General features: G+C 36.7%; 1 protein-coding gene across 3 annotated transcripts in view; it reads right to left on the bottom strand.

Annotated features, from left to right (window-relative positions):
* Positions 1 to 16,763, bottom strand: part of ENTREP2 (endosomal transmembrane epsin interactor 2) — a 616,510-nt gene extending 599,747 nt beyond the window's left edge. The window contains exon 1 of one of the 3 annotated variants that reach the window (XM_007479489.3): positions 15,522 to 16,763. In XM_007479489.3, the coding sequence (XP_007479551.1) occupies positions 15,522 to 15,770 (249 nt within the window). In that variant the 5' untranslated portion in view covers positions 15,771 to 16,763. The remainder of the gene's footprint in view (positions 1 to 15,521) is intronic. The other 2 variants (XM_007479487.3, XM_007479488.3) reach the window with 2 other exon arrangements.
* Between the last annotated feature and the right edge of the window lie 4,960 nt (positions 16,764 to 21,723).

Genomic DNA, 21,723 nt, shown 5'->3' with positions numbered 1-21,723 from the left:
GAAGGGTTAAACATTCATCTCTATTATCACTAACCTCCAACTGAAATTTGTCTTCTTTCAATTATAAATGTTGCAAACAAAGATTCTGGGAAGAAATTTATAATCTTCATAAGAGTTCCAATATCTGTCTATTTAACTAATAAAGACCCAACTGTGTAAGGAAAAAGACCTATATTCAAGGTAGCCTTTGACACAATCTGCTAGTAGCAGGCAAATCAGTAGAAAATGGTGGCTTTGGAGACAGAGGACCTGGATTCAAATCCTACCTGGCATTTATTAGCTCTGTAACTTTGAGTAAGTCACTTAATTTCCTCTGTCTGATCTGAAAAACAAAAAGTCAGACTAGATGGCCTCTGAGCATCCTTACCATTATGCTTTAGTAGTAACTTTTATGCAGGAGAAGAATGGTTGAAAGATAAGCAGGCTGCCAATTGGTAGAAAAAACATATAAAAATTCTTTAGGATGGATGAGTAATCTGGGTTTTTTTTTAGGCATTTTGAATATGAGCACACACTAATGTGTAAGGCTGGTAGGCACACAATTCTCTTCTAAGAAATGCCCCTTAAATACATCTATTTTATATATTTCATTTATTCAAGACAAATCTCATCTTCCTGGTAAATTTTTTACTTTTTAAAATCTTTTTTTTAAAGCTCATGAAAAATGGTTTGCAGTTTTCAGAAGTGCGGCATTCCAGAGTTTCAGAACCCCAATAAAGTTATAATTTAGAAGAGTCTAATTTTATACCAATTTTATGACTACTGCATAAAAAATACAGAGCTAGAGCCAGAAGGAAGGAATCTGCATTAAGTCTTAACTACCATGAATGTTAATGGAACAGGAGGTAATGTAAAAAGCCATGGGGGGTTAGTTTATATCAAGAGAAACACAGTTGGTAGGTGTGACCCTATCAAGTAATGGTACTGAAGTAACTTAAAATGTTCTACACTATTAAAGGACAAGAATAGAAGAGAAAAATTAAATCTACGATTGAAACAAAAACTGTTTTAGCCAATAGTGCGAGCCTCTTGATAAAATGGCCTTTTAACACAAGTGAATAACTGAACTACTTTAAAACTTGGTTCCTTCTATTCTTCTTGTCTTTCTTCTTTCTGAGAGATGCCAATAGCAATATTATTAGCATTTGCTGGCTTATATATGTAGTTAAGTGTATATATAGAAATATATATATACATACATATATATGTAAATATATATGTAAATGTGCTTATATTATCTATATGTGTTATCCCTTTATAGTTTACAAAGAGCTTTACAAAAATTATTTGATTTTATCCTCACAATAGTGAATCACTACCAAATCCCGTCCATTTAGGGATGAGAAAAGAGCCTAAAGGGGTTAAATGACTTGCTTGAGGTCATACTGCTAATAAATGTTAGAGGCAGTATTCAAAGCTATGTGAAGAAAAGACCAAAAAAGAGAAAGTGAAGTTATAATTAAACTCTTTATTTTTGTCTTTGTTCAGTAGTTTCAGTCATGTCCAATTCTTTGTGGCGCCTTCTTAATGTTTTCTTAGGAAAAATACTAGAATGGTTTGTCATTTCCTTCTCCAGCTAATTTTACCCATCAGAAGACTAAGGGAAAAAGGTTAAGTTACTTGCCCAGGATTATACAGTTAGTGTCTGAGATGACATTTGAATTTAGGAAGATGAGGCTTCCTGACTTCAGGTCTGGCTCTCTAAACACTGTGCCACCTAGTTGCCTCAGACTCTTAATTAAATATAGATTGTTCGATTACTAATGATTTGTATATTTATAATGGTCACTGTTTTAAATAATTTTCTTATATAAACTTTCAAATAAACCACATGGAAGGGATTACAATTTTTATGTAAGTTACTATTTATTTAACAAATTATTAAATTAGTTTAATAGAACTGTTTCATCCTTTGCTGGAAGAGTCTTGTGAAATTTGAAGGGTCCAAAGGATTTGGATTTTTTCCACAGCATCTAAGCAATATTCTTGGAATGGCTGATGGCAGTAGCTACATCATAAGCCAAATATAACTGGATTCAAAGAGGAAAACCAATTCAAAGAGCTAAGCAGAAAATATATACTGTACCTTAGAGGAACATCTTCATGAATGTAACAAAATGACTTCTAGGAGCTTCAAATTGCCCTTTTGCTATCATATGTGCTCTCTCAGCTTGAACAAGCTTTCCCCTGGACTCTATATGTTGTTGTGAAAGTGTGTTACAAACTTTTGAAAGAATGTGCCAACTATACCACCATAGTAAATAGCCCTTTTCAAAAAGCTAAGTCTAGCTGACTAATTGATAATAACCAACAAGCACAGGATGAGGTACACAGGTAGGGACTCATAAGCTATTAAGCATTGGATATACAAATGTCAGTCCCTTGGGGTTACCTCTAGAGCCCCAGAAAACATGCTCTAGTGACCTGATCTGCAAAATCTTTTCTCTCTCCCCTCTGCTCTCCCTCTCTGACTGTCTGTCTTTCTGTCTGTCTCTCTCATTTTTTCTTGCTCTCTCACACATATATGTATAAATATATACATATATGTATTCATATATATGTATACAAACAGACATACAATCTCCTTTGCTCACTTTTTACAACCTTCTGGAATACCTATTTCTAAAAACTGCAAACCATTATTTTTCATGACCTTCAAAGAAGATTTTCAAGAAGTAAAAAATTTACCAAAAAAAAATACAAGATTTGTCTTGAATAAGGCAGTGTGGAAAGGAAACAAGAATAAGTTCTGAACTTTCTACCACTGTGTTGGAACAAGCAACAGTGGAAATATCCATAGAGAAGAAATTGTCAAGACTGATAGTTGGTGGGGGAAGGGGCAACTGGGAGTGGCAGTTGGGTCTTGTGACTAACAGTTCCATCCTGGCATGGGGAGAGTGAGGAGCTTGTTCTTCACAGTCTCTGGAGAGTGAAGCAAATATTTTGTTCAGTCTGAAGATATCGGCCCAATCAGCTCTGAAAGTTAGAACTGTTCTTGTTGCTTGCTGTCTACTGCTAAGATTCTGAAATTAAGAAAACTAGCACAGATCACAGATATAGCATAGACAGAAACAGGAGAAACCCTCCACCAGCTGTGAGGCCTGGCCTCAGCTCCATAGTTGAGAAAGACTCCAACCTTATTTAGGGACCTCCCTCTTACCTTTTCCCTGATACCTCTCCAATCCAAACTGGTTATTAAAATTTATCTTATTTTGTGTTTAGAAGTCAGATAAGTGGACTATCTTTTCTGGGGCACAGAGGGAGCTGAACCTCAGTTCAGTCATCCAATTACAAATGGTCCCTATCGGACCCCTGCTGGGCAACCAAATTCTGGGGAAAGACCCTCAGGAGTGTCCATGTTTAGCCTGCTCTGGGTCAACTTCAGCAGCAATACAGAGAGAAGACATCCCCACAGGCTATCATAAGTGGTTCATTTCTCAAATATCCCATTTTGTTCAAAAATAGCCTCTCGGCAGGGGACTTCTCTCACCTTTGCATCACCAGCAGCCATATTCCCTCTCTCCCCTCAACTCCTCCATTCCCTGCTCCAAACTTCCTTATCCCTTGTTTTTTCCATCCATTCATTTTTCCCAACAAATATCACAGTTTTTGGCAGTGCCGACTAGGTTTTCCAACCTATTTTGTCAAGAATTTGAGAAAAATAAGTCATTTGGAGGTGTCAGAGAAGTTTCAGAGAAATTGGGCCTACATACATTTCAAAAGCCTGTGTGACTGTGGAAAGCAGTCATTTTGAGAGCAGTGTTGAGTGCAACTAATCTGCCCAGTAACACCACAGCCAAAAGAAACCAGTCCATCTGAAGAAAGGAGGCAACTCTTAAAGGGTACAAAAAGTTATTTTATTCATGCGTTTCAGATAGAAAAACTGCCACTTAGGAAGTTTCTGTGACTTGATTATAATATCATAGCTAAACTTTCTTCTGACTCCAACTTATTGCATTGTACCTAACAGCCTCTAATTTCACAAGCTGGAAATATATTAGAGGTAGAAGGCAAGATGAAATAAGGAAATATACACTTTAATAAAAAGTTGAATAAAAAGATAGATATATATATAATAAGACTGGAAAGGTAGAAGACTAGTAGTCATTTCTAGAGTCAGTTCAAAAAAGAGAAAAGAGTGATGGGTTATAATAATTCTCTCAGTTACTCAATTATGAATTTGTTGAGACCTTGTCTGATTGTAATACATTTACTTGAAGAAATTGTTCCAAATGAAATCATTTGAGTCATTAGTTACCTTTCAGTTCTGTCCTGGCATTAACAGTAAATTAGGGAAAGTAGAGTGTGTTGTAAACCGTAAGACAGATGGGAAATGGTTCCTTTAGGAAGGAATGCTCACTTACTAATGAATAAAAGAAAAGATATTCTGAAAGATCATAATGACAGGCCAAAAAGTATGTATTTTAACCTTACAGATAATGCAGGATTGTTAAAGTTTTTTAATCAAGAATGCTATTGTTCAAAGAAAAGTTCTCTACCTGAAAGCACTCCTCTCATAATAAAAATTTTAGTTTCAAACATTCTCTGGGGCAAGGAAATAACTGTTTTGACTTTTAAAATTTCTTAATTAAATAAAAATTGTTAGTGTTAACAGAATAATTAAGAAACATACTAATGTCTATAAGAATTTAAAATAAGGTCCACTAGTGCATATTTCTCCTTCAAAATTATACTTTTGTGTTCTTTACATAACAAACTTAGCTCTCTAAACTCATATACAGTGGGTACTGGGATCTTTCTTACCCTCTTCCAAAATTTACTGAAGGGACTGATACTAGCCTGATGGCAAATTTGCCTTAAGGGCTACAGAAGATATAGTCCCACCTGGAGCAATTAGCTGACTGTAGTAGTTGATCTGAATAATTTCATCTAAATATCTTGAGATTGGAGAACAACTGACATATATTGGCAAGCAAATGAAAACTTATTCTTTGGCTAAAGTATATCTCCGCCTTAAGATTAAAAGGTGGAATGGTTTTGTCATCCTGTCTGAATTTGGAGTTTTACAAAAGAAACTCTTATGAAGATGGACATCGATAGCAAAATCTTACTCTGGTGTTATCTATCTACATGTAGAGACAAGCAAGTATTATGACAAATTATACTGTCACAAAGACTTATAACCTAAGCATAGGGTCCTAATATCTGATAGTTGAACAGGGTTCAAAGTATGAACATTCTCTACTAATAATTCCTTTTATTAATTTTGTCCCCACTCAACATTAAAGGCTCTAGGAAACTTTTCTAATTTCCAAATTTCTATAAATAAGTCAAATGACTTATCTTCTAACAAATCAAGTCTAAAAATAACACTGAAACATAAAAAATATTTTTTCATAATAAAACAACCTAAGTAATCACATCCTCAACGACTATATCATTCCACCTTGTGATTTATTCACACCTCCAATAAGGAAAGTCTGAGCAAAATCTCTGCCTGGGAAAAGGGTAGCAAGATTGGAAACTTCGGCTAAGATAGAATTGGCATTTATGCTTGGATTTTCAGCCATTCACATTTTACAGCCATTCTCAGTCCCATAGATGGGAAAGTTTCCTCATCACTTAGTCATATAAATTGACTAAAATATCTTCTGACTTGGCAAAAGGATACCATCTTCAATTCTGCCTTCTTTATCTTTTTTCCCAGGAGTTCTTATCTTAGTATTTGCCTATCTTCCACATTCTTTCTACCCACAAGACTCTGGAAAATATAGTCTTCGACGATTGCTTATGTTCTGAAGCTACTCCACTTTTAATCATGCTATTTATCCCTTGCAAAGGGATAGGAGAAAGTATAGAAATATATGGGAAAGTTTCCCATAGATTTTGAACAATCAATCAATAAATATTTAGTAAGCACTTACTATGGGCCAGCCATTGTGCTAACACTGGAGATATAAATGGAAATAAAATACAGTCCCTATCTTGAAAGAGCTATCTGCAGGGAACCACAGAGAGAACATTATTGTAGACACCAGCAGAGAGCAGAAAAGAAAAGACCACACAATGAAAAGTCTCAAAAAAGGAATAGTATTCCTTGTGACTATAATAAATATTAGGAGCTTTCACTATGGAATTTGAGGAACTAAAAATAGTTATGCATTTCTATGTCATAGGGATTGTGATAAGGATCCCCATTCTGTGTTGTGTATATACTTATGCATACATATAAACAAATTCATACATATACACAGCTTTCCATTTTTCTTTCTTCAATAAAACCTTCTGAAATACCAAAAAAATATACATTTGAAATGGGGAATTTGGTTTAATTAGGAGTTTTTTTTTAAATTTTAAGTCAAGAAAAATCTGACAGCTCCAAAATTAACAGAGGGCCTTTCTTTCACAGGCCCTCTTATACAAGGCTTTAACTTTCAAGAGCTTATTTGATACAGAAATGAAGTACACTATTAACCACTCTCTTCCTGGATACTCTCTTCTCAGACTTTTTATGATAGCACTTTTTCCTGGTTCTCCTCCAAACTATATGAGTACTCCTTCAGCTTCATTATTATGTCAACATCCATGTCATACCTCCTAAATGTCAGTGTCCCAAGGCTATATCCTAAGTCTTTTTCTCTCTCTCTACATTCTCTTGAAAATCATATAGGGGGAGAGGGGGAGCTGGTAGCTCAGTGGATTGAGAGCCAGGCCTAGAGATGGGAGGTCCTAGGTTAAAATCTGGCCTCAGACACTTCCCAGCTGTGTGACCCTGGGCAAGTCACTTGACTCCAATTGTCTGGCCCTTACCACTATTCTGCCTTGGAACCAATACACAGTATTGATTCCAAGAAGGAAGGTAAGGGTTTAACATAAATAAATAAACAAAGAAACAAATAAGCAAATAAATGAATGAATGAATAGACAGATAGATGGATAGATAAATAAATAAATGAATGAATAAATAAATGAATGAATAAATAAATAAATAAATAAATAAGTGAGTGAGTAAATAAATAAATGAATGAATGAATGAATGAATAAATAAATAAATAAATGAATAAATAAATAAATAAGTGAGTGAGTAAATAAATAAATAAATGAATGAATAAATAAATAAATAAATAAATGAACAAATAAATAAATAAATAGATAGATAAATAAATAAATAGATAAATTAATAAATGAATGAATGAATGAATAAATAAATAAATGAATAAATGAATGAATGAATGAATAAATAAATAAATAAATGAATGAATGAATGAATGAATGAATGAATGAATAAATAAATAAATAAATAAATGAATGAATGAATGAATAAATAAATAAATAAATAAATAGAAACCATATTGGGTTTAATTATCATCTCAATACAAGGAGAGGGAGAGAGAGAAAACTCTAATCTCTCTCCTGAGCTTCAGTCCTGAATTACCAATTATGTATCAACTGGATATCCTAACTCAAACTCAAAATGGAATAGTTACCTCCTCCCAAAAAGTCTTCCTTTCTCTCAAACTTCCCTATTTTTGATGAAGGCAACACCAAACTTTCAACCTCTCAGATTCATAATCATGGCATTATCCCGGATTCCTTCACTCTACCTCACCCCACATATCAAAATCTGTTGTCAAACCTATTGTCATCTCTACCTCTACAATATCTCTTTCATTACATTCCTCTCAAATCACTGAGTTACTACCTTAGTTCAGGCCCTCTCACCAAGATTATTGCAAGAACCTTCTAGTTGGTTTCTCTACTTAAAGTCTCATACTATACTCCTATGTCCTATACCTGGCTACCAAAATGATTTTCATAAAGTGCAGGTCTGACCATGCCACTCCACTACTCAATTAATTTCAGTGGGTTTCTATTACTTCTAGGATAAAGAATAAAGTCTTCTCTTTAACATATCAAGCCCTACCCAACTTGTCTCTAACTTACCTTTCCAAGATTAATGGACATTATTGTCCTGTGATCCAATCAAAGTGGCCTTCCCTCTCTTCTACACACTACACTCCATTTCCTATCTTCTTCACATTGGCTATGTACTATGCCTGTAACTCTGTTATGAATAGAATACACTCCTGCCCCTGACCACTTTAGCTTTCAAGCTCTTACAATTCTCTCAAACTCTTAAGGAAAGAAGCACTCCAAAAATAATCAACTTCTTCACTCAGTGACTCACCTTTCACTTATGAGATAAAAACTCACCAAATATATCCTATAATTCCACAGTGCTCATTTAAGCATCTCATAGTCTCAAAGCAGTTATGTGATTTTTCATTTTTATGAGTTTTACAGTCTTAAATTTAAAACAGTTGCCTGCAAATGAGCTGTAGACCACAATTCCCTAACAGCTACAATCACTTATTAGTTCTCAAAGAAACCTCTCCCACAATCTTTCCTTTAAAATCATTTCTTCCTATTCATACTTTCTCAGTTTTAAATAAATAAAAGTTCTCTCCTTGTCTCCTTTAAGCCATTAAACCATTCATATGCCAAAAAAATCACCCTTCATTAAGAAAGTAGTTAATAGATGTGGTGCCACCGTGGCAAAATATAGGCAGCAATTCAACAAAACTTTTCTAATATTCTAATAATAATAAAGTTAAATAACTTTAAAATAATTCCTCAAATCAAATTTTGGAGTTGCAGAGCCAATAAAAGATCATTGAGACATTTTTTCCAGCCTAAGACAATTCGTACAATCTGTAGAAAAGGTCTGTGACACTGGGATGGAAGCCATCCCAGAGCACAGAAGGAGTACCAGTGGTGGCTATGACAGTGGTGTCAACAATAGCAGAATCTTTGGAAGCTCTTAACCCAGGGATGGTAAGAGAGTCGTACAACTAGTCAAAAAGATATTGTAAGAAAACCTTTGCACAGTTCTTGGGTGGAAAGAAAATCTTGTGGTTGGACAAGGAAGCAAGATCGCTGGTCACAGTTCCAGAGTCAAAAAGAGCACTAGTGCTTGTAGCTGTAGGAGATCAGGGATCCTTCCTGGATAAAGATCAGAGCACAGACAATGAGAGCACTGACTACACCTTTCCCTGGATCATATCACCACAGAAGCACCAAAAACTTGCATACCCCCAGAGCTATCTCTGAAAATAGCAGCAAGAAAAAGTTTATAGTTTGGGACAGTGTCTTCCACCTCTAGATGAACAGACATCAACTTTAACATAAAAGTTCAAAGGCAAGAAATAGGCTGGGGAAATGAGTAAACAACAATTTAAAAATGAGTTTAACCATAAAAAGCTATAAGTGGGAAGAGAAGAACCAAGACATAAACTTAGAAGAAAACAATGTAAAAACACCTACAAGCAAAAACTAAAAGAAAAATGCTCATTGGACCCAAATTTAACAAGAGTTCCTAGAGATTTTTTTATATAAAAGGCATATGAGCAATAAAGGAAAAATTGGGAACATACATAAGAGTGATGCAAAAAAATTATGAAAACAGAAATAACAGTTTGATAAAAGAGATACAAAAATACTGAAGAAAATAATGCCTTAAAAAATATAACTGACCTAATAAGAGAGGAACAAAAATTAACTGAAAAAAGTAACTTCTTAAAAAGCAGAATAGGCCAAATAGAAAAGGAAGTACAAAAATTTGCTACAGAAAAGAACTTCCAAAAAAATAGGCCCATGAAAGCTATTGACTTCATAACAACATTAAGAAACAAAAATAAGCTCAAAATAACTAATAGGAAAAAATGTGAAAGATCTTGTTGGAAAAACAACTAACCTGGAAAACAGATAAAGGAGAGAAATTTTAAGAATTATGGGACTATTTGAAAGCCACAATCAAGAAAAAGGGCATAGATATTATTTCAAGAAAATATAAAGGAAAACTGCTTTAAAACCTTAGATCCACAGATTAGAATATAAAATTGCAAGAATCCTCCCATCACTTCCCTTTTAAAATAGGTCACAAAATGAAAACTTGCAGGAATATTATAATCAAAATCTAGACCTCCTGAGCCAAAGAGAAAATGTTGCAAGCAAACCAGTTGAAAAAAAATCAAATTGTGTAGAGCCACAGTCAGAATCACAAAAGATTTAGTAGTTTACATGTCAAAGTTGTAGAGGATATTCCAAAAGGTAAAGAAGCTAGAATTCAAAAAAAGAATAACCTAACCAGCAAAACAGTGTAATCATTCAGAGGAAACATGTATATTTAATGAAAGAGAGGACTTCCAAGCATTCCTAATGAAAAGTACAGAGCTAAATAAAAAATTGACATTCAAATTCAAGACTCAATGCATAAAAAGGTAAACAAAAAAGAATAATCATAAGAAACTCAATAAAGTTAAACTATTTATATTCCTATATGAGAAGATAATGCATGTAATAACTATCATTATTTGGGTAATTAGAAGGAGTTTACAAAGACAGAATATATGAGTCCATTTATTTTAGGATGATCTCTTTTAAGAAAAGAAGGGGGGGAAAAGGACATATACTGAGAGAAGAGAAAAGGGAAAAATAGAGTGGGAAGGATGGTTTCAGAAAAAAACATGGCAAAAACTATGTGAATTGATGCAAAGTGATATGCATAGTAACAGCAATACTGTAACGACAATCAACAACTATGAAAGTCTCGGCTGCTCTGAGAAATACAATGATCTGAGATAATTTCAAAAAAATGAAAAAATGTTTTCTACCTCCAGAGAGAAAACTAATGAACTCTGAGTGCAAATTGAAGTATAATTTTCTCAGTTTGGTGTTTTGGGGATTTTTTGCCTTTTTGTTTGTGATGTGGCTAATAGGGAAATGTTTTGCATGATTTCACATGTATAATTAATTGATGTCATCTGCTTGCTTTCTCAGTGGGTGGCAGAAGGGTGAGAGGGAAGGAGAGAATTCAGAACTGGAAATTTAAAAATAAAAGATTTAAATAAGTAATTTTTAAAAGGAAGTGATCTGAGTCTTATCTTCATTCTATGGTTCGTTTTATGCACCAAACTGTTCATATGCTATTTAAAAGTTGTTTCTTTAACCCTGTAGGGTATAAACTGTTCAATTTCTTATTTATGCAAAAGTCAATTTCTGCACCTTTTAATATTAAACTACTTCCTATAAAAGGGCTGAGTAGACAACATCTTACATTTACAGAGGTACTTGTTGTCTTCCCCATTAGACTAGAGGTGATATTGTCACATATACACCTTTGGAAGATCACTTTGAAAAATGAGTGGATGAAGGATTAAAATGGGAAACAAATTGCCCAACCAGAAGGCTGTGGCAGTAGTTCAGGCATGTGGCAGAGTGCTTAAACTAAGATGGTAGTTGCGAATAGAGAAATAGACATATACAAAAAAGTTTATGAAGGTTAAAATAGCAAGATTCGACAACAGATTGGATATGAGTTAATACAAATAAGGAAAACCAAGAATATGTCAAGATTACTTACTTACTCAAGTAAGTAAGAAAAGTATAAGCCCATTGAGAGTAAAAGGGAATTTTGAAGAAGAAAGATTTGAGGGAGGGAAATAATGCTTTCTCTTTTGGACATGGCAGGGTGGCAATTTTAGAGATCTAACAGCAGTTTCTTGGCAAACCTACATTCTCTATATATTCTCAGAGCCTCTGCTTTCTGAGCATAGGAGTCGTCCGCAAATGCAAGAGAAATTCTCCTTTCTAATATTCTCACAACTCAACTCTTTGGGTAACTACAGGAAGGAAACAATTATCAGAAACTAGACAGTATTTCAGCAGATATAGGGTTTCATTGATGTTCCTTCCACTACTGTTGAAGAAAACCAATTTTATATCTTCCCATCCTTTGTGATTTCTGTCCACATTCTGCAAACAAGTTTTCCCTGGTTTTAGCAACTAGTCATGAGTTGCTCACAACTTTACAGATCCTTAGAATGGAAGCCCTAGAAGGGGGCTTTTGAGAGATCTAGTCCAAATGGTGCTTATTCTAAAGATAGGGAAATCCAGAAAGGTCAATCAATTTGCCCAGTATTACAAAGCAAAGTGATAGAAAACTAAGGATTAAATCCTGAATCTCCCAAATCCAATCCCAAAGCTCATGACTCTATACCAGGCTGTCAGACATAACTAGATATATTTATAACCTGAGCCTGACATCTAGTATATACTTCTAAATCTATTTTTAGAAAACAAGAAAAATAACATAAATCTCACTTTCATTTCCATTATAAAACACTTAATCAAGTTCTAAGAAACTAATTTTAAAATGTTTTAGATTGTTAATTGCATTCAAGTCACATTTCATAAAGTAGAAATATAAGTTATTATATAATGTTTTTCAATATGTAAACATCTACAGTATATAAAATCTCCAGGAGAAATATAGACCACTTAAACCATAATACATATTTTACTTTTATAAACTACAATGGCACTTCACTATAATAATAATAATACTACCCAGAGAATAGAATTCAGAATAAGGTAGATACATCTTGGATATATAGAGGCATTCTAGTCACACAAAGAACTTCAATACAAGATGATCCCATGGAACAGACCAGAAAGTATTTTTAGAAAGATGTCAGTAAGGGCAGCAAAGTGGTTCTATGAATTGAGAGCCAGGATATAAGTTCCTGGGTTCAAATCAGGTCCCAGATACCTCCTATCTGTGTGACCCTGGGCAAGTCACTTAACCCACACTACCTAGCCCTTACTGCTTTTCTGACTTAGAATCCTCACACAGTTAATTCTAAGACAGAAGGTAAGGGTTTAAAAGAAAATAAGAAATATTTCAGTGTGTATATTAAGACATAAATATGCTCTTGATCTAGACTACTTACCTGAGTGAGTGACAAAGACATGGAGAAAAAGGATATATATCTGTGAAAGGCTAAGTTTAAAAAGAGGAGGCAAAAAAAAACAGAAAACCACACAACACATAAAAGACAATAAAAATAGAAATGGAAGAAACACTATATCCAAAACTACAGGAAATTGCTATGCTACAATAGTTTATAGTAATATAGTCCTATAAATAAGCCTGGAAGTTTAACTTAATTTTTAATTTTATTATATTTCAATCTATTCTTGACATCACATTAAGATGCAAAGCTGAGTTTTGAAGTGACTCCAAATCCAGTGCTCTTTTACATTAGATCAGGTAAAGAATATGTTCAATATGTAATTGAAGAATATGTAATTTATCTAAGTAAGTTGTACAGAATGAAAATAAAGAATTTTTTTCAATTTTAAGGTAATTTGATCCTAAAATTTAAATCTTTTTCATAATTCCCTGGGAAATAACCACAATCTATAATCTGAAGATATATTTCTTTCATTTACTTGGGGAGAGGCAGGAGATAGAAAATAAGTTAATATACAAGCCACCTCCAAAATATTTTCCAATACATTGACTAAAAGTTCCAAATTAATATAATATCTATTAAGTAGAAGTAAAAGTGAGCAACAGATGTGTGACTATATATAGTAAAGGCTTCAAATCATAGCTCCAAAGTTATAGTCTCAAAACCTCATCCTTTGATTCACAAGCCCATTGAGTTAAGAGCTCCTACAATGCTTATTACAGATCACCTCTACCAGACTCAGCTTTAGTCTGTAATAAGCTTTGAAATTAATACCCCAATTAAGATTAATGACCACACCTGTATTGATTATTGAGTTTCAAGAGTCAGTTTTGCTTTGATCTCATTAAAATAGCTATGTGTGGGATTTAGAGAACAAAGGCCATTACTAGAAAAAGAAAACTGTGGATTTTTTGGGGAAGGGGCAGTTGTCTATAAATTCAAGGGCAAATAGCAAATGTTAAAAGAATTTCAAACAAGTTTTTGTATGTGGAATTAATATGCAATTTTCATTCCAGATGCAACAAAATGAAGTTCACAAATTAGTTCAACTGAATCCTCTGGGTATTTCATCTATAAATTTATCAATTCTAAATATATTTTTCATTACCTCTAATTTTTAAAAGCTATAGATACATTCTATTTTAATTTTTTTTAATTGTAGAAAATTCCAAAAATTAACTCAGTCACAATCTATTAAAGGAAACAAGACCTCCTTATAGAACCCTCTGTGATATGTTACCCTGGAAACATCTCTGATTTCACTTCATGGGGAAACACACACACACATACACACACAAACTTTAAAACCTGTCCTCCTAATTTGAGGATTCAGGAAGAACATGCTACAAATATATATATTTTGTATGTCCATATAATGTTTTTCCCAAAATAAGTATGGCATAATTCCACCAGGGGTGGAAATGAAAATGCACCTGTATACAATAAGTAAAAGTGGAGTCAAATGAAGGCTGATTCCACATCATCTTGTGTAAAGAAAAAACAAAGGTTATGTGGAGGGGAAAGGACTTAGATCAACCCACCTATTCATAGGCTTTTCAATTTTCACTTTGAAAACTATGGCAGTTAACTGTCACAAATCTCCTCACTCAGCAAATGTGGCAAGCTAAGAGCAAAGAAGCATAGATCTCCCAATGGAGCAGTCCAATTGTTGCTCTCTGTAATTGTGAGGATTTTTGTATTGCATATGTGCATTGCAATCTGTGCCTACTGTTTTAATCTCATTTTATTACCTCCTACACAACCTGTCTGGTAATTAAATTTGTACCAAAATCCTAATCTCATCCCAAGGACCTAAGAAGCATGTGGGTCTACTCGGTTTTTCAAGACAAAGTTCCATGCATGAAAGCAAATCATTCTGAAGAAGTCACATTAAAACTTAGTTAAATACACCCTTAATGGGGATGAGTTTAGTCAAATGACCAAGAAAAGCCTTCAGCTGAAAACCTAAGACAAACAGTTATGTTCATGGTTACAATTAGATACCCATCTGTGGGATTTGAGACCCAACTTCTGAAAATTCTTCAGGGAGAAACGAACAGATAAATCATTATTGCATAACTACATCTTAATTTTTCAAGTCCAATTTCCCACATATAACTACCATGCTTTTACAATCTCCATCATATTGTAAATTCTACAGGTAACTGGCAAAAAGCAACTGTTTGGCTAACTGGTATCTGTAAGATAATTAACAAGGTTATGTTGTTCAATAGCTTACCCAATCAATACAGATTAGATGTTTGTTTTAGAAGAGAGTAATTATAGCTGGTGTTGAAATATGAAAAAAAAATTCTTTTTTTAATTCCCAGTTTGGCAGATGAGCAGCAATTTCCCTTGGATCTCTCTAATTCACTATGGTCCTCCCTCCTCCCCCCCCCCCCCCCCCCCCGCCAAAAAAGCAAACATTGGTATCTTGTCCACGGAACTTAGCAGCTATGATGTTCCTGGGGTCCTAAAATAATTGCCCTTTATTGGGAATGACCAAGAGCGGGTGCAGCTTTCCCAAATGCCTTGCTGAGCATGGCCGGACCATGGGGCCAGGCACTATAAGCAAGCCCATCTCCTCCCATACTTTGAACCTCCATTCGCACTTGGTGCACGTCGCAAGTTTCTCTCAGCTGCCAACTTTCGGGAGCTGAGTGTCCGAGGTGGCACTGGGGGAGAATTGAGGACCGGGGATGAAAGAGCTAAGAGAAGGGAAAGGAAGCGACTGATTGTACTTACCGAGAAGCCAGCCCAGAAGGGACAGGAGTGCCGGACCCTGGCGGAGGTGGTCAGGGCCAATGCTGCGAAGCTGACTGCCACAATGAGGCATCCAAGCACCATCTGCGTGACCCCAAGAGCCAGCATGATCCTGGAGCGGGTCCGGTACTCGCGCAGGCGGGATAGACTGCGGGACAGGGCGGCCGGGCTCAGAGAGCGGGGGCCCGCCACCGCCAAGCCGGAGCCTCCTCCGGCCACAGCCGGCGGCATCCCGGGCACTCTGCGGGCTCCGGGTGGGGCCGCAGCTTCTCGGGCTCTGACAACGCTTCGTCCCCGTCCTCTGATGATGCGTAGCTGGGACCTATAGCCCGGGAACCCCAAGCAGCGTCTGCCTGGGTGCAGGCAGTCCCTCTGTCCCCGCGTCCACAAGCGGTTGGAGCTCAGGCAGCGACAGCGGTTGCCCCGGTGCCTCTGCGGCTGAAAAGGGGACGCCGGTCCCCGGACACACAGCTCAGGGCGCTTTGCTCTCTCGCTCCTCCAAGAGAGTCCGTGGCAAGTTGAGCTTCAGTCGGGGACGTCCTCTGGTGGAGGATGCTAGGGCAGGTGGGTCCCCTGGCGCTGCACGCCGCCCGCGGGCAAGAAGGTGAAGAGAAGCGAGCTTGGGCAACCCCATCCCGCAGACGGGCGGGAGCCGCTGGGGCCGCTGCCGCTGCTCCACTGAAGGGCGGGTTAGAGAGCCTCGTGCATCACGGATGCGCTCTCGATCTCCCTCTTCCTCTCTTTTTCTCCTCTCCCTTTCCCTCACACACACACACTAGCCTCCACCGCTCCCCCCGCCCCCAGCCGACGCGCGGCGCCTCCAGAGCCGGGTCCGCACACTCGGGCACGGGCGCGAGCAGTCCCGCGCACTCCGCACCCGGGCCAGGCAGCCAGACGCTCGCGTGCGCGAGCCGCCGCCCGGATGTGCACTCGGCGGCCCCGGGCTCGAGGAGGGGTTGGGGGTGGAGGAGAGAAGGAGAAAGGCAGCAGCCGCTGGTGGTGGCACAGGTGCTGCGGTGGGGCCAGTCCGGTTGCGAGCACCACAGGATAACCTGCGGTACTGCGGGGGAGAGGAAAGGAGAGCGGAGCCGGAGCCTCCCTACCAGGCTCACTCGTGCTCTGTTGAAGCCTCTGGGGCGCCGGCCCCTCGGGGGAGAGAGTCTGGTTTGGGTAGTAGGGGGTGGACGCGGGTGTTTACAGGAGAAGGGGCGGGAGGCTGCAGACAGAGCCGTCGCCGCCTCCAGGGGGAGAACGAGCCGCTTCCTCGAGCAAGAAAAATCAAGGGCAACGGCTCCCGCTGAGAGACGGGAGCGAGATGAGAGTCTCGGAGACGCAAAAGGCGTTTGGGTCTTGGCTGTGCCCCGGTTCCCTTCTGGACTGGGTTCAGATTGACCCTGGGCCCGGAATCCGTCTCCTCCAGACAAAGCAAAGTAGAGTAACCCAACAGGCCCCCGAAACTCCCTATCCCGAGCTGAGGGTGGCTTTGGGGACTAGGGGTTAGGAGCTGCAGCTGGGCTCTCGGGGTCGTCCCGAGCTCTTTAAAACGGTGACCGTCGGATTGGACTAAGTCTCCTTTCCATATTAGCCGGGAGGCCCAGCGAAGCGGTGCGCTCTTCACTCTGTCTCCCGGACTCACAATGGATCCTCTTCTGAAAGGTGGACGAGGTGACTTCCAAGCTGGGTTTGACTGGGATCTCCTCTCCAAAGGCATTACATTAGTTAACCCCTATTTGGAGCTGTGAAAAGAGAAGAAGCTCCTTTGACTAAGATGAAGCAAACAAAAAGGGGGGGGGGGGCAAGAAGAGGGGATCCCTTGGGACCAACGGAGTAAGAAAAGAGCAAATGATCAAGAACAGAAGAAAGAGTGGTATATAAATAAAGGGAATTAAGTTAGGAAGATAAAGGAAGGCTTCATTGCTTATGTTCTGACACACCAGTGTTAAATGTCAAATATTATAGTGGTTTATATTTAGTTTAATAGAGCAGATTTGAGGAAAACTAGGCGATGGAGTAATTTTAATTAGCAATCTACACATGCAGCGAACTGCATGGTAAAGCTTTCTGCTCTCCCTTCCAAATTACTCATTTCTAATCTAATAATCTTATAAAATGCAAGATATTTATTTGGCAGGTTCAAATTTTCGAAAGCAGTCTCTCCAGAGCTCTTCTCTAAGGGTTATATATTTAATTTTTTTTCTTCTGAGGGGCCTTTCAGGAACAAGACATCTGCTTACATGACTTTCACAAGCAGATCTTTTTCTCAAAACAAAAAAAAAATTGCTTTCTAACACTGTGATGAGTTAAAATATATATATAATCTTAAAGCTCTGACAAAAAAAATGAAGTCATCTCCTTTATTTTCTATCAGTATGATTTTTTGAAAGAGAGGTTATAGTTACCTTAGGTTTCAACGTACATATTTTTTAGAGCCTTCTTCCTTTTGGGTGGGTCTTGGGAAGTATTTTGTGGGCCTCTGCATGTAAAAATAATTTAAACATGACTTTAAAAAAGATATTTAAATCTCTTCTTGGAAAGCTACTAGCAAACCATGTTACTATGGTTAAGCCACTTCTCAAAATTCATTTTCCAGCTCTATAAGTGGGGATAACGTTATTTGCATTTACAAGCTTGTGAGGAAGCCACTTTTTAAAGTGTTAAATAAATGAACTACTGTACTTAAAAGATTCTATTATTGATTTGCCCTTACCTTTAAAAATACGAAGGTCACCATGGGATCGTGTAAGTAAATGGAAACTAAGAATAGTAATTCACATCAGTGTTCCGTGACTCTTATTAATGATCACCTTTCAGTGCAAGTGAAATGGGCAACCACTGTAGAATTTGAGGAGCCCTGGTCACAAATTAGAAAGAAAGAAACTGTTTCTAAAGTCACTTTATAACCACAAAGCACTATCTAAATATAAGCTATCACTAGCTATTGGCTTGTCTTCATTGAGATCAAAGTAACAGGAAATTAGCTTAACTACCAGATATAGATTAAGCATAAAGAAGAATTTCTAGATAGGGTTGATAAATCAATGTACTGTAATTCCAAAAATGGTTGGAGACTTACCTTCAGAAACCTCTTCATCTGAACTTCTTTTTGGACTTAGAGTCTGAAATGTAAATAGATTTCCTGTCTCAGACACATAAGAACCTTTCAGAGCCTTGATGTCTTCATCCGAAAGATGGGTCTAACATTTGCTCCAGGTCGTTGGGTTATTGTAAATGAACTACTTTGCAAACCTTAAAATGCCCTATAAATGTGCTTATTGTTATATTTTTAATACATGTTTAACCTCACTGATTACTTCCAGCAGACAAACAAAAGGGCACTACTTGAGCCTCATTATCCTATTCTTAGAAAGCTCCAAGACTTGGAAGTCAGCATAGTAATGATCCCTTTTGATAGAAATTATTTCAGTAGTGTCACTTTTTCCCCCTGACTTTCAACCAGTTCAGGCAACAACAACGGATATCTATCTTTCTCAGAGGGAAGGAGGGAAAGAGAACTTATTATTACTTGCCACCCACAGGCATTCTATTACTCAGGCTGCCCCTGCAGTGAGTATTTAAGAGCCAATGAAAGAGAAAGCTTAAGCTTTATAGGGAAAGAAGTTTTTTGGTGGTTCTATTTGTGAGGGGTGAGTCACTTCCTTTCAAAATTTGTTTTAGGAAGTAATGAGTAGAAGAGGAGCTTGATTCACAATTGAAACTTTCAACAAGTTTTTGCATATTGAATGGAAATTTGATTCATTAAACAAATATTTATTGAGTGTCTTCTATGTTTGATACACTCAAATTTTATCTATGGAAGAAGGCCTTTCTTGATTCTCCTCAGTTGCTAATGCATTTGCCTCTGAGAGCACCTTCTATCTTCTCTCTAGATAAATATAAGTGTATAGATACCATGCCGATACCTAGATATGTACATGTTCCATTCCCTATTAGAATATGAGCTCTATAAGAGCAGGGACTTTTTTTCCCCATTTATTTCTTTATGTGTATGCCTAGTGCCTACATATTTCCTAATACAGAGTAAGTGCTTAATAAATGATTTTCTAAAGAACACATCTTCTGTCTTAGAATAAATACTAAGAATCAGTACCCTGGCAGAATAGAAGTAAGGTCTAGGCAATTGGGGTCCAGAGACTTACCCAGAATCCTACCACTAGGAAGTGTCTGAGGTCCCATTTAAACACAGGATCTCCTATCTCCAGACCTGGCTCTTCATCACTGACCCACCTAGTTGCCCCAATAAATGCCTTTTGACTATTCGTTGGGGAATCCCAAAGATAATAAGACATGGTCCCTATCCTCTAAAGTATATAACCCAGCAGAAAATAAAGCTGTATGAAATTTACTAACAAAGGGTATCTTCAAAATCTTGACATAATAAAAATAGGCAAATTCAGAAAGATGAGATTGATAGGAAAAGATCATAAAAGCCTCAATATTTTGAAATAACTATGAAAGATATTTCTGTGACATAGAATGAGTTTATATCAGACCATTAATTCATTCCAGGGTCTCCAAAGTTATTTGTTTGGCTCTTTTTTCAAGAAGCTAACTTATCAGCATTTATAAATATTAGTTTGCATTTGTGAGAATCAACTGATTAAAGCCAACAAATCATTCTGAATTATTTAGAAATGACAATGAATGTGTGAGAAGAGTTCTACTTAGATGAATTCTACCAAAATTTTTTTCAAACTTGCATATTTTAATGATTTGATATGAAAAAGTAAACACCTATTCATATGCATGCACATTACCACTAACAAAATAATACATGAAAGCAATGTTTTGCCTTTAGGGGGAAAGTACTTGAGTTATGAATCATACACGTGGGATGTCCATGATTCTCATCCATCAGTTTAAGAGGAAAAATGAAGCCAAATTTATCATGTGGTTTTTGAAGTATGATTTTCACCTTCAACCAGAACTCTTTGTCTAACTTTTTAAAGAGAAAACCAAAACAGTGGCTTTCCCAAAAAGTCTTTCTCAATGCAAACATTAAACTTCTAAAATTAAAATTCTAATGATCTAGGATCCTGAGTTAATGCTACTCATTGTTTCTAAAAGTAGCAAATCACAAATCAAATTCTTTAGGTAAGTAGTAGTTGTAAGTAATGAGAAATGAAGGAGTATTAAGATATCATAAAATTTTGTCTCCTATCTTGGGACAAGGCCCTTTGCAATCTGACTCCATTTTATAATCTTAGCTTTATTTTCAAGTGTTTTTTACAAAAGCACCTATTGTTGTCCTGAATATATATGTGTGTGTATATATCTTTAATTATTATTTAAATTTTTATATATTTACATCTTTTCCCCCTGACTTCATTGAAAGCCCCTTAAAAGAATCCTCTTGAAAATATCTCCTACAATTCCTGTGTGCACATCATGGACTTAATATTTATTCATTTGATTTTATTTCATTTGCCTGATTAATCTGATAGGATGATTTGTAGCCATGATTTTATTCATTTGCTTAACAATAATAACCAACTTTTGTAGAACCTTTAAGTTTTATAAAATTAAGTATTATCTCAATTAATCCTCACAAAATCTCTGGGAAATAGGTGTTATCATTACTCCTATTTTACAGATGAGGAAAGCAGACAAGGGTTAAATTGACTTGCCCAAGGTCACATAACTAGTCAATGTAGTGACACTGAATTTGAACTCAGGTCTACCTGATTTCAGGTCCAATATTCTATTTTCTGTGCCAGCTAGCTGCTACTGCATTTGGACAAAATGTCTACTATGTACAAATTAGTTTAAATTTGCAATAAAAAGAATGATGGAATCTGAGTCAGAAAACTTAAATTCAGTCTCACCTCTTCCATCTGTGTGATCTTGGGAAAATCAATGTTTCTGGGTCTAAGTTTCTTCATCTATAAAATGGGAGAATTATAATAAACAATCATTAAGGTCCCTTCTAGTTCTAAATCAGATATGAATAAGGTATTTATCTTTTGATTATAAGATAAATAAGACATGGCCTTTCATTATAATGAAACTACTTACATTTAGACATTCTTTGAAGGTTATCAAGTCATTTCCTTTCAACAACTGTACAGTAAGTATAGACTGAGCCTATAGTTGTTTTTTTTTTTATTTCTTTGAGGAGTTACTTAATGTCATATAGGCTAGGGAGTGTCTAAAGTAGGCTTAAAAC

This window comes from Monodelphis domestica, chromosome 1 (genome assembly GCF_027887165.1).
Source record: "Monodelphis domestica isolate mMonDom1 chromosome 1, mMonDom1.pri, whole genome shotgun sequence".
In the NCBI taxonomy this organism is placed as follows: Eukaryota; Metazoa; Chordata; class Mammalia; order Didelphimorphia; family Didelphidae; genus Monodelphis; species Monodelphis domestica.
This window is presented reverse-complemented; position numbering and strand designations above follow the sequence as displayed.